Source organism: Nothobranchius furzeri, chromosome 1, assembly GCF_043380555.1.
Source record: "Nothobranchius furzeri strain GRZ-AD chromosome 1, NfurGRZ-RIMD1, whole genome shotgun sequence".
Classification (NCBI taxonomy): Eukaryota; Metazoa; Chordata; class Actinopteri; order Cyprinodontiformes; family Nothobranchiidae; genus Nothobranchius; species Nothobranchius furzeri.
Window position 1 is genome coordinate 59,594,043 of NC_091741.1, and position 16,826 is coordinate 59,610,868.

General features: G+C 45.0%; 1 protein-coding gene across 2 annotated transcripts in view; it reads left to right on the forward strand.

Annotated features, from left to right (window-relative positions):
* Nucleotides 1-16,484, forward strand: part of slc38a4 (solute carrier family 38 member 4) — a 43,276-nt gene extending 26,792 nt beyond the window's left edge. For both annotated transcript variants that reach the window (XM_015955319.3, XM_015955311.3), the window contains exons 11-16: nucleotides 5,274-5,353; nucleotides 5,434-5,534; nucleotides 5,626-5,750; nucleotides 14,602-14,746; nucleotides 15,853-15,944; nucleotides 16,151-16,484. In XM_015955319.3, coding sequence (XP_015810805.1) covers nucleotides 5,274-5,353; nucleotides 5,434-5,534; nucleotides 5,626-5,750; nucleotides 14,602-14,746; nucleotides 15,853-15,944; nucleotides 16,151-16,252 — 645 coding nt within the window. In that variant the 3' untranslated portion in view covers nucleotides 16,253-16,484. The remainder of the gene's footprint in view (nucleotides 1-5,273; nucleotides 5,354-5,433; nucleotides 5,535-5,625; nucleotides 5,751-14,601; nucleotides 14,747-15,852; nucleotides 15,945-16,150) is intronic.
* Nucleotides 16,485-16,826: the final 342 nt, after the last annotated feature.

Consider the following 16,826-nt stretch of genomic DNA (forward strand, 5'->3'; position numbering starts at 1 on the left):
ATTAAAGTCAAAGTTAATGAAAATAATAAAACTGAAGTTCAGGAGTTAATTCAGTAGAAAATTTGCTAATCCAACACAAGTATTTGCCAAGACATGTCTGGAGAGGGTGGAGATTTTTAGAGTCTGTGTGTGTGTGTGTGTGCGTGCGTGCGTGCGTGTGTGTGTGCTAAGGGATGGGTGTCAGGGCTTATATACGATCATAAATCATGATAAGAATATGACACGGAGCATTCAGTTCCCATGGAGGACGAAAGGTTAGTTATAATAAACTGGTTCACAGGAGCTAAGGAGCATCTTGACTGTTTCAGCCAGAGTTAACGTCTCTGACAATAAATTAGTTAATGTGAGTAAAGAAAATAAAAACCAGCAGCTTTATTTATGTTAAAGAATATCGGCTAACTTTGCTTTAACTCCTGATGTGTTTCTAGGTTAAATGGAGAGTAGTTTGCACTGTGAAAAATAATCTTTTTTTTGCAACAGAATGAATATGAGGGGAAAAAAATTAAAAATGCATCAAAATTATTAATTTTGGGGATTGCATGTAGTGGCAGGCAGGTAGCTGCTGCTGCTGGGATAAAAGGGCCTGTTAATATGTTTTAGCACAAATGTTGAAATTGCCTACAGAACTTTCCATTTCTGTCCTAGCTCACTGATTTATAAATCACACTCACACTGGCACTATTGACCCTTTGCACCAACGTCACCTAATCACGTGGGTCCACCATGGTGGACGGCAAAAGCATGTGAACAGTGAGCGGCACGATTACTAAACAAAGGGAAAAGTGGAGCCTGAAATTGTTTTTGCGATCAAAACAAAAACAGAACTCCTCCAGCATTCCTTCAACTAGTTCATGTCCAGTTCAGTTATCAGAAGAAGTAGCGCATCTAGCCGGGGCTACGGAACATGAAGGGTCCGGTGCAATGCGAATCGGGTGGCAGACCAAGGCGGGAGCCTTGGCGGTCCAATCCCCGGACAAGAAAACTAGTTTTTGGGACATGGAACGTCACCTCGCTGGCGGGGAAGGAGCCGGAGCTTGTGGCAGAGGTTGAGCGGTACCGGCTAGATATAGTCGGACTCACCTCGACACATTGCATTGGCTCTGGAACCCGAGACCTGGAGAGGGGTTGGACACTCTACTTTGCTGGAGTTGCTCCGGGTGAGAGGCGGAGGGCTGGGGTTGGCTTTTTGTTAGCCCCGAGACTCTCTGCCTGTGTGTTGGGGTTTACCCCGGGGGACAAGAGGGTAGCTTCCTTGCGCCTTCGGGTCGGGGAACGGGTCCTGACTGTTGTTTGTGCTTATGGGCCAAATATCAGTTCAGAGTACCCACCCTTTTTGGAGTCCCTGGGACGAGTGCTAGATAGTGCTCCATCAGGAGACTCCATTGTCCTGCTGGGGGACTTCAATGCTCACGTGGGCAATGACAGCTTGACCTGGAGGGGTGTGATTGGGAGGAACGGCCCACCTAATCTGAACTCGAGCGGTGTTTTGTTATTGGACTTCTGTGCAAGCCGCAGTTTGGCCTTAACGAACACCATGTTCGAACATAAGGATGCCCACCGGTACACTTGGTACCAGGGCAGCCTAGGTCACAGGTCGATGATAGATTTTGTAGTCGTATCATCTGACCTGCGGCCGTATGTTTTGGACACCCGAGTGAAGAGAGGGGCGGAGCTGTCAACTGATCACCACCTGGTGGTGAGTTGGATCAGATGGCAAGGGAACATGCCGCGTAGACCTGGCAGACCCAAACGCATAGTGAGGGTCTGCTGGGAACGCCTGGCAGAAGAACCTGTCAAGACGGTCTTCAACTCCCACCTCCGGCAGAGCTTTGACCACGTCCCGAGAGCAGTGGGGGACATTGAGTCCGAGTGGGCCTTGTTCCACTCTGCGATTGTCGAGGCGGCTGTTGCTAGCTGTGGTCGTAAGGTGGCCGGTGCCAGTCGTGGTGGCAACCCCCGTACCCGCTGGTGGACACCAGAAGTTCGGGGAGCAGTCAGGCTGAAGAAGGAGGCCTACAGGGCGTGGCTGGTCTGTGGGTCTCCGGAGGCAGCAGACAGGTACCGGATAGCCAAGCGGGGTGCAGCAGTGGCAGTTGCCGAGGCAAAATCTCGGGCGTGGGAGGAGTTTGGTGAGGCCATGGAGAAAGACTATCGATCGGCTCCAAAGAGGTTCTGGCAAACTGTCCGGCGCCTCAGGAGAGGAAGGCAGCAACTCGCTCACACTGTTTACAGTGGGGATGGGGAGCTGCTGACGTCAACTGAGGCTATAGTCGGACGGTGGAAGGAATACTTTGAGGAGCTCCTCAATCCCACCAATGCGCATTCCGAGGAGGAACCAGAGCTGGGAGGCCTGGGGATGGACTGTCCGATCTCGGGGGCAGAAGTTGCTGAGGTAGTCAAACAACTACACAGCGGCGGAGCCCCGGGGGCGGATGAGGTTCGTCCTGGGTATCTCAAGGCTATGGATGTTGTAGGGCTGTCATGGTTGACACGTCTCTACAACATTGCGTGGTCATCGGGGGCAGTTCCTAGGGAGTGGCAGACCGGGGTGGTGGTCCCCATCTTTAAGAAGGGTGACCTGAGGGTGTGTTCCAACTATAGGGGGGTCACACTCCTCAGCCTCCCTGGAAAGGTCTACGCCAAGGTACTGGAGAGGAGGGTCCGATCGATAGTTGAATCTCAGATAGAGGAGGAGCAATGTGGTTTTCGTCCTGGCCGTGGAACTGTGGACCAGCTCTATACCCTTGCAAGGGTGATGGAGGGGGCATGGGAGTTTGCCCAACCAATCCACATGTGCTTTGTGGATTTGGAGAAGGCTTATGACCGTGTCCCCAGGGGCACCCTGTGGGGGACGCTCCAGGAGTATGGGGTGGGTGGCTTTCTGTTAAGGGCCATTCAGTCCCTTTACCAGAGGAGCGTGAGTTTGGTCCGCATAGCCGGTAGTAAGTCGGACCTGTTCCCAGTGAGGGTTGGACTCTGCCAGGGCTGCCCTTTGTCACCGGTTCTGTTCATCACTTTTATGGACAGAATTTCTAGACGCAGCCGTGGTGTGGAGTGTGTCGAGTTTGGTGGCAGGAGAATCTCGTCTCTGCTTTTTGCGGATGATGTGGTCCTCCTAGCTTCATCCAGCTCTGACCTTCAGCTCTTGCTGGGTAGGTTCGCGGCCGAATGTGAAGCGGCTGGGATGAGGATCAGCACCTCCAAATCTGAGACCATGGTTCTCGACCGGAAAAGGGTGGCTTGCCACCTCCGGGTCGGGGGAGAGGTCCTACCTCAAGTGGAGGAGTTTAAGTATCTCGGGGTCTTGTTCACGAGTGAGGGTAGGAGGGATCGGGAGATCGACAGGCGGATTGGTTCGGCGTCTGCAGTGATGCGGACGCTGAGCCGATCTGTCGTGGGGAAGAGGGAGCTGAGCCAGAAAGCCAGGCTCTCGATTTACCGGTCGATCTACGTCCCAATCCTCACCTATGGTCATGAGCTTTGGGTAATGACCGAAAGAACGAGATCGCGGATACAAGCGGCCGAAATGAGTTTCCTCCGTAGGGTGGCCGGGCTCAGCCTTAGAGATAGGGTGAGGAGCTCGGACATTCGGGAGGGACTCGGAGTAGAACCGCTGCTCCTCCGGATCGAAAGGAGCCACTTGAGGTGGTTTGGGAATCTGGTCAGGATGCCTCCTGGACGCCTCCCCGGGGAGGTGTTTCGGGCATGTCCTGCCGGCAGAAGGCCCCCGGGTCGACCCAGGACACGTTGGAGAGGTTACATCTCCAATCTGGTCCGGGAACGCCTTGGGGTCCTGCCGGAGGAGCTGGTGGACAAGGCCGGGGAGAGGACGGCCTGGAGCTCCCTAATTGGGATGCTGCCCCCGCGACCCGGACCCGGATAAGCGGAGGAAGACGAAGACGAAGTAGCGCATCTAGCCGGGGCTCATAGAGAGCGGTATGTTAACTAGCTTACCAACGTTCGCTTACGTTCTCTCTGCAGCTGTTCACCGATGTAAACATGTTGCTGACTTTGCCTAAATTCACCCCTCTGGATTTATAAACTTTTATGTTGTAAACAGCATTTCACTTTACACCAAAACTGATTTTTTAAAAGGTCCGAACACCTACCAGCTTCTGTTGCTGGTGGTGTTACCGGGTTCAGCTGCTGCTCTCACACCAAATTGAGAATATCTCTGAACGCCGACACTTATTTAAATAAATAATGTAATTTTAACACACGTAATCATACATTGGAGCTTTAATATTGTTAATAATTATCTCACTTTGCACTACAGTGGACGGAACGCAGCCTCCGTGGTGAAATACCCATCCATCAGGATTATCAATAACTAGTATAAACACATCACATTTATCCCTGTCCCTGTCTTCCTCGTGAAATAAATGAACGTTAATCTTACCCGGTAAAAACATGTTCGCTCTAAATCTGAGGCCTGCTAGTCCGCTTGATTGATTGATCAGTGCAGTTCATCTCCGTCCTCAGTCTCCATCAAAGTTATTAAAAATAAAAAACGAGTTGAGTTCACGTCCTTGTCTCTAACCAGCTCAGTGGTTTAGTGTCCTCCCTGAGACTGGGAGATCAGGGGTTCGATTCCTGGTCGGGTCATACCAAAGACTTTGAAAAAATGGGACCCAATGCCTCCCTGCTTGACACTCAGCATTAAGGGGTTGGATTGGGGGGTTAAACCACCAAATGGTTCCCGAGCACGGCTGTGTCTGCAGCTCACCGCTCCCCCAGGGGATGGGTCAAATGCGGAGAACAAATTTCGCACACACATCAGTGTGTGTGACAGCTAATGGGACTTTAACTTTAACTTAGTGCAGCCAACCACGCAGCAAGCTAAAATCATTTTACTGTCCAATCAACTAAATAAAAGCGATAAAAGGCCACAAACTGGCTTGTTTTGACTACCTTTACTGGAGTTTCTACGGGTGTAAACGGTCTTGTTGCCGTCCATCATGGCGAAGGGGGCGGTCACATGAGTGGCGTGACGTCACGTGCAAAGGGTCAATAGGTTGGCTGTGTCAGCCATATTGGGAAGGGAGACAACAATGTGACGCTAATAAATACAGCTGAGATTTAGCAGAAGGTCAGATTCAATCTGAAGCTCCACATTCAGATTGTTTTATTTGGTCCTTGAATGCATCATTGCTAAGTAATACGGCTGAGCAGTAATTTAGCTGTAACTCAGATGAATCAGAACCAGAATCAATGCATTTCTAATGTTGAATAATGCATGTGGTGAATTTGTTTATTATGTCATTTGATGTCAGACGGCTTACACCATCCCCATCCTGGCCTTTGCCTTCGTCTGCCACCCCGAGGTGTTGCCGATCTACAGCGAGCTGAAAGAGTAAGTCCACTTCTCCTCGTGAGGACAGAGCTTAGAGGCTTGTTACTAAAAAACCAAAATAAAAATCTTGTTGTTTTCAGTCGTACCCCTAAGAAAATGCAGACAGTGTCCAACCTGTCCATCCTTGCCATGCTGATCATGTACATGCTCTCAGCTCTGTTTGGCTACCTCACGTTTTACGGTAAGAGCAACAATCCTCCCCAGATACAAACTAAAATGCATGACAAGCAATCTTTTGTTCATGTCGACACTTGTTTCTTGTCCTGTTGCAGAAAACGTGGAGGCAGAGTTACTTCACACCTTCACCAAAGTTTATAAGTTTGACACGTTGTTGCTGCTGGTGCGTTTGGCCGTCCTCACCGCCGTCACGCTGACCGTTCCCATCGTGCTTTTCCCGGTGAGTTCAACACGCAGTGTGTGTGTGAGAGTGTGTTTTCTGTGGTCTTTCAGGAACACATTTGGAAAGCAGAAAACTCATAAAAAAAGATTACATCTCTTGCGTCGTCATTTCTGGGCATCGCTAAACGGAGCCTGTTTAAGAAGTGGTGTCATTCCATTATGTCAGTACACACACCACTATTGTAAAGGTTAAACATAAGTGTGTGTGTGTGTGTGTGTGTGTGCGTGCGTGCGTGCGTGCGTGTGTGTGTGAGAGAGAGAGAGAGAGAGAGAGAGAGATCCTGCCAACAGGCTGTGTTTTGTTTTTCCTGCACAGTCAGACTTTTCAGGGTTTTTTTTATTTTTTGGGACTGTGATGTTTGTTTTCTTCCAGTTTGGGTGAAAAAAGAACACACTGTTCAGTTCTTATGCCGTCATCCTGAAACCGGAGACCACGTGTCGTTATTACAGCAACACACACACTCACATTCATTCTGGTGATGCTTTGGGTCAGGATTGGTTCAAAGGTCACCCTGCGTATCATCTGCAGTCCCCAAACCTCATCGTCTTACATCCATTCACACGTACGTTGCTCCTCTGCCTTCCCTCCATAGATGGTTGTGGGCTAATTTTAGCGTGTCCCCACTCTCTGGCTCCAGGAGAACAAAAAGGGACGCTGCTCAGTTGAAGTTTCCTGCCTCCTTTTAGTTTTCAGACACTGACACACGCCATCTTTAGAGATGTGATGTGTGTTTCTGTTTCGTCTCACAAAACTGATGAAATCAGCACTTTCTGTCTTCTGGCTGACGTAGGGCAGGGTGATACGGACCAAAACTGATAGCTCGATATTTTCTGTTCTGATAAATGACATAGAGCTCATTATTTTTCTTTATCAACTAAGAGTCAAAGGAACAAGTCATATATCTCACATGCACTTTTAGTAATAATATATTAATCTATGTAAAATCATTTAAATTCCATGTGTGGCAATGTTGTTTGAAAATATATCAACATTTTAAAATTCTCCAGATATTGTCCAGTCCTACATCCACCTCTCACCTGCATCCTGTGGTGTTTTTAAAAGTCAGTGCAAGATGGCAGAACAAGGGCAAAACACTGGTGGCATATGGTGCATCAATTAAATTTTGCATCCATTATTTTCTTTTACCCCACAAACAAGCACACACTTCACACTAGCAGCTCTTCTCTACTTTTATAGCAGTGCTGGCTATCTGTGTTTTCTACTGATCTAATTCATTTAGTTGGTTTTTGTGTTTGTTTTAAACTCCAATGGTATTTATTATCCTAAATAGGCCAATTGTGTTGTGATAGTCTATTTTAGTGGTGTCTAAACGTTTCAAAACTGAAATTGAAGCAAGTCAAAACTGTGGTTGATAAAAGACCGTATTAACATTTTCCTCTCTAAGAAGATTCGAATTGTTTTTCTTGTTAAAGTTAAAAAAAGATAAAAAGCTGTCTGTGTGCAATAACAAGTCAAATTTCTACGGCTCTGGATTTTCACACTATATGAAAATAGCCTGCAGGCTGCATTAAGGACACTGTTGGTTCTAGTATTATAAATAGACTTATGTTACACTGTAGTCAGCTAAATTGCACCAACTTAAATGATTAACTGTAGTTTCTTTCAAGCTTGAAAGCTGAACCTGAATTCTGTTACCTAATTTACTAAATAAATGTAATTTCAATATAGACCTGAAAAATCTTGTTATGAAGACTAAACTTTTTGTGGGTGGTGTAGTATCAGAGAATGGCCACCAGGGGTCAGCAGCTTCTTTGATGTTCAGCGTGTGGAAAGACACAGCTGGCATACAGACTGGTTCCCTCTCACACACACAGAATGCCTGCGGGGATGTTTTATGCATGCATACATGAAGACAAACAGCTGCTGTTGGCGTCTACCTGATCTCAACACGTCTTCCACTTTTTATCAATTTTATTTCTGTCAGAGTTGATGTGGGAGGTTTCATCCTCCTGACTTCAGCAGCTCGGGTGTTTTCAGTCCAAACGGAGAGTGGAAAATCCCTCACCTTGACCTTGGGTGAAATAGAGAGAGCGGCAGAGATAGGGAGGGGTGGGGGGTGTACAGTCCTCAGCATATCTAATCTCACAAACCTCCACCCAGGGGTGTTGGTTCTTCAAAGTCGGGTTGAGAAATCATCAGAAACGGTGTGTGATGCAAAAATATGCCAGCTCTGTTTTAACTTACTAACATTAACACACCACTCTATCAAACTATTGAACTTAAGGAGATGTTTTAGCCACTCTCAAGTGTTTCTGTGTAAAATAGTAAATAATTCCTCTCTTAACCGCTGGGTAGTTTGATGATCCTTTAGCACTGTTGCTGCCGTTCTAAAAAATACTTAAATTAGCGAATAAAGGAACTTGAGCCATCTATTTACATGGTACATGTTAGGCTGTCTTACAAACAGTCCTTCAGGTGTCTCCACAGCCAATCGTCTGTCTCCATTTAGTCCCATCTTCTGCATGCTCTACCCTCCCACCAAGTTCTTATCCTCTTTCACCACACCCATAAACCTCCTCTATGCCTCCAGCCTGGTGGCTCTAGCCTCAGCATCCTTCTAACTATGTCATCATTGTCTCTCCTCTGGACATGTCCAAACCAGTCTGTCTTCTCTGGCTTTATCTCCAAAACATCTAACATGAGCTGACCCCCTGATGGACTCACACTGCTAAATAGTCTAAGTGATTATTTTAGGTGAGCATGCTGCTTTCAGCTGTGGCTAATTACACTAGCTACAACATTCTAGCCTAGTAGTTTTTTGCCATAATGAATCAGTGGCTGAACTCAAAATAATACACACAAAATGACAATTTGGTTTAGTGTGCAAACACCTGCAGGCAGCAGCTGCTTTGCATGAGTCAGGCCCAAACCCTACATTCTCACTTCCACACTTGCACCCTTCAAATGCGCGATTCTGACCAGGGGTGCGAGTGCGTAGGGTGTCCCAATTCTCAAGTGCGGAAGTTGATCACACCCCTTTGCACCCTTGATCCGCACTTCACCCAAGTCTGCATCGATGAAGTGTATTACCCACAATCTATTGCTGTGGGAGAAAAGGCTCAAGTTCCTTTTCTGAAATCTGTATTTTCTAATGAAAGTAGTTGATTTTTGGACAATTAGTTGATGCTCTAAAACTTTTAGACAAAGCAGCAAATAATTGTTTGAAAGTTGTTCATAAAGTTTTTTTTAAGTATCATAGCGACCAGCATCCCCGCATGCATTGCGAACGATGATGCGATGCTCCCCGTCTCAATTCGGCAATAATTTGCACACTTGTGTACCACGCACCCGAAGCCTTACTGCACACTTTCTCCAAGTGCACATTACTGAAGACCGCAGGGCGAGTGTTGGGATTGGGCCTCTGTTTCAGTGAATCACCTGTTCCTGTGAGTCAGTAACATGAGCTACCCAGTTCCTGTGGTATATCAGCTGCAACAGGAAGGAGAACCAGATAAAAACGGCGTGTACAGTAATAAACCTAAATACCTGCTTTGTCTCAGTGTGAACTCTGTGGTTCTGGTCTTCAGTTTTTCCCTCTGAGAGACTGTTGTTAACATGGTCTGCTGCTGGCCCCAGAGTGTGTGTGTGTGCAGTCACGTGAAAGATGGACTCTAACAGGGCTCAGATCACACAGGGCTTTGCCAGGATCTAGGACATAATGAGAAGGCTTTATGTGGAGTCAGACACATCCCAGTTCTCAGGCTCCAGCTGGAGACTAAAAGTCAGGGCGGCACAAAACTCACCTCCAACATCATAAATAAACACTAGAAAGACTTTCTGTCTGTGAGTCGACGATCTGTGAAGCATCATGTACCAGGAGTTGTAGTTAAGGATTTTAAAAATACTTTTGACTAACATTTGGAAATTATTTATTTGAAATTCTTTAAACTAAACAACGTTCCAGTGATTTCTGTCATCCAGGTTGTGGTGAAAAGGCCTACTGGACCTTTAGCTGAAAAGTGCTGAGTACCAGGCTTTTAAACTGTAGTGAGGAGGACTCTATTAAATGGAAGCTAGGCAGTTTTGGCTTGCTTTTAGCACCCCCTAGTGTCTGTTTAGTAGAACCAAAAACAAAACCTGTCTCCTCACACCTTTGTCTAACAGATGAAATAACTCCCCAGCCTTTATTAGTGTCTACAGGAGCGTTCATCACTAAATGAAAAAAATCTGCTGCGTTCATGATCTAAAACAAACAGGAAACAAGCTGGAACCAGACTGGACCGGCACTCTAAAGTTGCAAATGCAGTATTCTGGCCACAGAGGGTGGTGGGGGCCTGAGTGACATTTCATTAACCCTTTAAAGGGTCATTTTAGCACATAATATAAAAAATATGAAAAAGTTGCGTAGTATCCCTTTAATGTGAGCTATCTCAGTTGAATGAGTCACGTCTTTGGAGGAACAAAACCTCAGATCTCTTGTTTAATGTGGTTCTTTTCTGTTTTTGGCCCCAAACCAATCTTTTTATTTTGTTTTTATTGTTCTGATAGAAGAGTATCTGTGACGATGACTCCAGCTGATACGGATAAACCCTTTTCAACGGTCTTGTGTTCAGATTTTTTTACTCATATAAAGATGAACGACAATGCACATAAATTAAAATATGGTTTTTGCTTCAATCCAATTCATTTGAGCTCTTTCAGTTACCAGATTTTTAATCAAGTCTAATTTTACAGTAATTATAACCACAAACACTGACTTACTAAAAACATCCTAAAACTGGACTAAATCAAGCGAACATGACTGATGGAAACGTGATTCAAGGCCTGTTCTTGTTCATTATGTGTTTATTTTATAAGAAGAAGAAGAAAATATCATTTCTATAGCGCCTCTCAAGATAAAAATCGCGAGGCGCTTCACAAAAACAAAAAATGTAAAAATATAATAAATAATTTAGAAAATGGTACAAATATATTTAAAATGAGCAAAAAATAGACAATTGTGATTAAAAAATGTTAAGAAAGAGAGAGAGTGAATAGGAAAGAGGGAAATCAGTGGATCCTGAGGAAGGTGGAAAAGGTGGGGAGAGCAGAATAAAGAGAGAGTGATGAAGAAGGTCATACAAAAGCCAGCTTGAACAAGTGAGTCTTCAGCTGCTTTTTAAAGGAGACCACAGAGTCCACTGATCTCAGGCTCAGGGGGAGAGAGTTCCAGAGTCTGGGGGCCACAGCAGCAAATGATCTGTCACCTTTGGTCTTTAGCCTGGTGCGCTACACAACTAGTAGGCTTTGATCACTGGACCTCAGGGACCTGCTGGGGGTGTAGGGACTAAGAAGATCACCAATGTAAGATGGTGCTTGTCCATGTAAGGCCCTATAGACCAGAACCAGGTTCTTGAAATGAACCCTGAAGTTGACTGGCAGCCAGTGAAGCTGGAGGAGAAGCGGGGTGATGTGGGTGTGTTTGGAGGACTTGGTCAGAAGCTGAGCACAGGCATTCTGAACCACCTGTAGACGGTTCAGGGAGGTTCTGCTCAGACACGTGAAAAGAGAGTTACAGTAGTCTAAGCGTGAGGAGATGAAGGTGTGGATAACTGTCTCAAGTTCAGAGCGGGACAGAATGGGACTCAGCTTAGCAATGTTCCTGAGATGGAAGAAGGAAGAGCGAACAAGAGAACTGACATGAGAATCCAGGGTGAGGGCTGGGTCAAAGGTCACGCCAAGATTCCTGACAGAAGGTTTGGTGTGGGAAGCAAGCTGACCAAGAGAGTCTCTGACTTTGGGAACCAGCTTGTCTGGGGCACAGAGGAGGATCTCAGTCTTATCTTCATTCAGCTGTAGAAAGCTCCCAGCCATCCAGGTTTTAATAGTCTAAGCAGGTGTGTAACAGCTGCAGCTTAGACATCTCATGGGGCTTAACGGAGATGTACAGCTGGATGTCATCTGCATAAAGATGGTAGGAGATTCCTTTGAAGGAGCTCAGGATGTGCTGAAGAGGAAGCAGATAGAGGAGGAAGAGCAGAGGCCCCAGCACAGAACCTTGTGGGACACCATGGGTAAGGGAGGTGGTGGAGGACCTAAACTTGGAGACGGCCACAGAAAAGGAGAGCTCAGAGAGATAAGAGGAGAACCACTCCAGAGCAGATCCTGATAGGCCTACCCAGTCCCTCAGCCTCTCCAGTAGCAGGTGATGGTCAACAGTGTCAAAGGCTGCAGTCAGGTCCAACGGAACCAGAACAGAACAGTCCCCTGCATCACTGTGAGTCAGAAGGTCATTAGAAACCCTAAGAAGAGCTGTTTCAGTAGAATGAGCTCTACGAAAACCTGACTGGAAGCAATCATAGATGTTATGTTCATCAAGAGCAGCTGTGACTTGTTTAGCCACAACCTTTTCCAAGATCTTTGAGATGAACGGAAGTTTAGAGATGGGTCTGAAGCTGCTATGGAGACAGGCGTCAAGACTCGTTTTTTTAAGAAGCGGGTGGATTACAACGTTCTTAAAGTAAGCAGGGACCTGACCAGAAACCAGAGAAGCATTAATTATAGAGAGCACGCTGGGACCGATGGACTGAAAAGCACTTTTAAACAAAGATGAGGGAAAGATGTCGAGGGAGCATGCAGAGGTCTTCATAGAGTTAACTAGTTTGGTTAACTCAGGCGAAGAAACAGGAGCAAAGCCATCTAGGATGATGGGATTTATTGTTGATCAGCTAAAATTAAGGCATTTCTATAAAAAAATGTTTAATCTCAAGGGGAACTTCCTGGTTAAATAAAGTAAAAATAAATTTTGACCCGTGTCTCTACACGTTTGGACACAACTGGTTTAAAGAGTTTGTTATTCATGCTTTAAAATGAAGACTGTTTGAGTCTGTGTAAACTAAGAAGTACAGTTGTCTGGTTTTTGTGATCCTGTGGGTAAAATCCTTCAAACCAGCAGCTTGTTGGTTGGGCTGCAGCCCTGAATTTGGCCACTAGAGGGCACTCTCTGTTTTTAGGCCTGTGTTACTTTTAGGTTATTATCAGTCTAAAAACTGTTGAGGTTTTCATGTCCAGAGGGACTTTCAGCCCCTTTCAGACATTTCCTCTTTGGGTATTTTTGCATGTTTGAACTCGCGCACGCGCGTGTGTGCGTGCGTGCGTGCGTGCGTGTGTGTGTGTGTGTGTGTGTGTGTGTGTGTTCTCGGTCAATATTAAGTGTGTAAATATAACACGATGAACTCCAAAGGTAGCACACGGGTGCTGAGCAGCCCCAGTGCCTCAGAGAGAAATGCAGCATCCAACTCGAAGTTTCCATGCCGACTGACTCCTGCTGCAGCTGCATGGAGGACTCAGCTTTAGATTTTCAGGAGGAACGCTAGATCCACCAACTGGTGACAGGGCTTTGGCAGCAAACAGAGAAACTTAATCGTCGCTTTCGTGCCTCCTGACAGTGATCAGGGAGGTCGCTTGGTTCAGTTTGACAGAGCAGAAAATCAACTTAATTAACTTAAGTTGGCTTTTTTTTCTTGGCTGTAATGAAAATCCTAAAGTCAGGCTCAAAAGTTTGGAGAACAAAGTGGGAGAAGGCAAAAGTGGCTCACTTCCTCCATTGGTGGTAAGCTCCGCCCTCCTCTCTTCTGCGGCTGATGCAACCTCATGGGTTTGTTGCTCCACAGGAGATAATCCCCCCACCCCCCACCACACACACACGTCTGACTGAATGGCCTTCATAGCAACTTCTTCCCTTTTCACCTTTCGTCTTGTGGCCTCAGGTTTCTCCTGAATCCTGCGACCTTTTACCCAGTAAAAGCTTAAACTGTCTGTCTGCAACTTCTTATGGTTTACCTCCTTCCTGTACACACACACTCACACACACACACACACACACACACACACACACACAAATATACTCTTCAGTCGGTAAAGGAATGTGCTTCAAGAGCAGAATGTCAGACTGTAATTTCCTTTTTTAGTTATTCATTTTTTGACACAAACAGCCTGAAGAGAATTCACCGACACATTTCATTACTGGGTTTTATCAGAATTCCATGTTTTTGGGCTTTAACCACATAAAAATAGTTGTATTTTATGGAGTTTTAATAAAATATGAAAAATTAATCAGCAATATTATCTGAAATTGACAAATTTCTACAAAAATACAGCAGAAGTTGCTTTGGTGCATCAGAACAGTTTAGCTTAATTAGAGCATGAGGCCGGGGTAGTTGGTACGCATGTATGAATGTTGCAGTGATTAGACAAAACTAATGTCAGTTAAACAATTATGTGAAAACATTTTATTCAGTTTTTAGTACAGCCTTCATAACAGTAGCCACAGGTGAAACCAACAATTAGAATATGGTGCAAAAGTTTATTTATGTCAGTAATAAAGCCTGAAAATGTATATTAATATATTAGATAGACTCATTAGCTGCAACTCCAGATATTTCAGCCTTTAGTTGTTATAATTGGGATGATTATGGATTACAGTTTATGAAAACCACATTCAAAAACTCGGACGATTAGATTATTGTGAAAAGGTTCAATAATCTAGACTCAAATGTTACTCAGCTAATGAATCCTAAACACCTGCAAAGGCATCCTGAGCCTTTAGATGGTCTCTCAGTCTAAAATGAATTATTCTAATTTTTCAAGTTTCACATGTAACTGGCACTGATAAGCTGCAGAACTTGGATCTTCCACAAGGTGGCAGAAGACTTTGATTCAAAGGAGCAGAAGTTGTAGGAACACACTAATCCTGATACAGACATGGAGGCTGTCATTTGTCTCTTAAAGGTTAAGAATAATCTTGAAACAGCTCAGATTTGATTTGTGTCCTAGGTGTGAGGGCCCCCGTAGTCGCTCTGATGCCTCCTCCCGGAGAGACTGATCAGTGTCTGTGATCTCCCCACAGATCCGCTCCTCCATCACCACTCTGCTCTTCAGTGGTCGAGACTTCAGCTGGATTCGCCACATGGTAATCGCTGCCGCCATCTTACTCTTCAACAACATGCTGGTCATCTTCGTCCCCACCATCAGGGACATCTTCGGCTTCATCGGTAAGTCCTGCTCACATGTTCTGACTCCTCACAGCTACAGCTGCTCTCATCATGCTCCTGATCTCTCTTTAAACTAGATCCGTTTTAGTCCCTCAGGCAAAAGCATAAATCTGCTGAAATCATGAGAAAAATACAGAAGCTTAAATGAACAACTTCAATGAACGCAGTACCAGCATTCAAGACGAAGACAAACTTTTATTTAGCGCCTCTCAAGATAAAAATCACGAGGTGCTTTTTTTTTTTTCAAATTTATTTTCGTTTATTGACATTAAAATAAAAATACTAAACTAAATTGCTAAAAGCCAAAATGAAAATGTGGACAGAAAGAAGGAAAACTTATGTTATCTGCCCCTTTTAACTAAAATAACATTAATACAAATGAAACAATCATATGATTCTTAAAAAATTTGGACAATATAGTTTCTGGACTGGTTGGCCGACACAACCTCAACCCATGAATTGAAAAAAAGAGAGAAAACAAGTTACACAGAAAGAAGCATAAAGTTATATACATATATACATACAGTATATACACATATGCATACATAGACTTTTTCCCTTTTTTTCTTTTTCTTTCACCCCCCAACCCCCCTCCCCTCACGCGTTTATGTAACAGATCTATATAAGTTAATCATTTCATTTTTTATCTCTTTTTTTAAAGTTAATATTGTTTTTGCATTCTTGATTCCAGTATTTAATTTATGCTTCACAAAAACATAAAAAATTTAAGTATAAAATTATTTCTAAAATTATTTTAAACATATTTAAAAGGAGAAAAGGACACAAAAACATATGAAAAAGGAGAGAGAAAATGAATAGGAAAGAGGGAAATCAATGGATCCCAGGAATGGCGGATTAAGAACAGAATAAGGAGAGGGTTGTGATGAAGATCACGCAAAAACCAGCCTGAATAGGTGAGTCTTCAGCTGCTTTTTAAAGGAGACCACTGAGTCCACTGATCTCAGGCTCTGGGGGAGAGAGTTCCAGAGTCTGGGGGCCACAGCAGCAAATGATCTGTTTGCCTCGTTTCCTGCCTCCCGTTCTGGTTGGCTGATGAACTCCAGCTCAGGTACTGTTTTTTAACCCCTCCCTCCTCTCTGTTGCAGGAGGTTCTGCCGCCACGATGCTCATCTTCATCTTACCTGCTGCCTTCTACCTCCGCCTGGTGAAGCCCAGGTCGACCCCGAAGAAGGTCGGGGTGAGTGTGCAGGAAGCTGCTTTCTCACTCTATCAGGTTTCTCTTTTGATTCCCCAGAAGAAGTGGATAAAGTTTTAAAAACACAACCTTGTGGAGAGTCCCCCCCCCCCCCCCCTACTGTGTTCCTCCCCACTCAACCCACTCTTCTCTCTCTCTCTCTCTCTCTCTCTCTCTCTCTCTCTCTCTCTCTCTCTCTCTCTATCCAGGCAACGGTCTTCCTGATCATGGGAATTGTTTTCATGTTCGGCAGCTTGTCCCTCATCACTCTGGACTGGATCCACAACCCACCAGGCAGCAAAGGCCATTAAAGTCCTCCTTTGGATTCCTAATTAAGAGTCTGGTCTCCCTCACCACCACATGATTTCCGGTTTGCTTAATTTATTTTGCAAAAGTCCTCACATCTCCGGCACACGGACAGGATGGTGGTCCAGAACATGGTTGGTGTAACGAGCCATTAGGACAGTATGAAGTCTTCATCATGATGGAGATCTTAGTTTTCCCAGCCCTGAAGAGAACCCTAGCCTCGGAGCTGTGATTGGACTACGTGGCCCGGAAAAGGCATAGTGTTGTCCTTCATGAAAAAAGAAGCACTTCTTCCATTTTTATTTTAATCTCCACATATCCATGTGGAGCTGAAACCCTCATAGATCAAAATTTCACCTTTTTAATGCATTTTTAAGTAAACCATGAAGTAAAAGCTCAAATGACTCATGTTGTAATCTAATCATGTTTTTTTATTCTTGGTGAAAGTTGCTGCTCCGCATGAAAACAATCAGAAACCTTGCCAAAGTCTGCATGCAAATACGTTTGTACTTGAGTCGATCCTAGAACTGCTCTGCTCCTGGCCTCATGGATCATTTCCTTCATCCCGGCTGCTGTGCA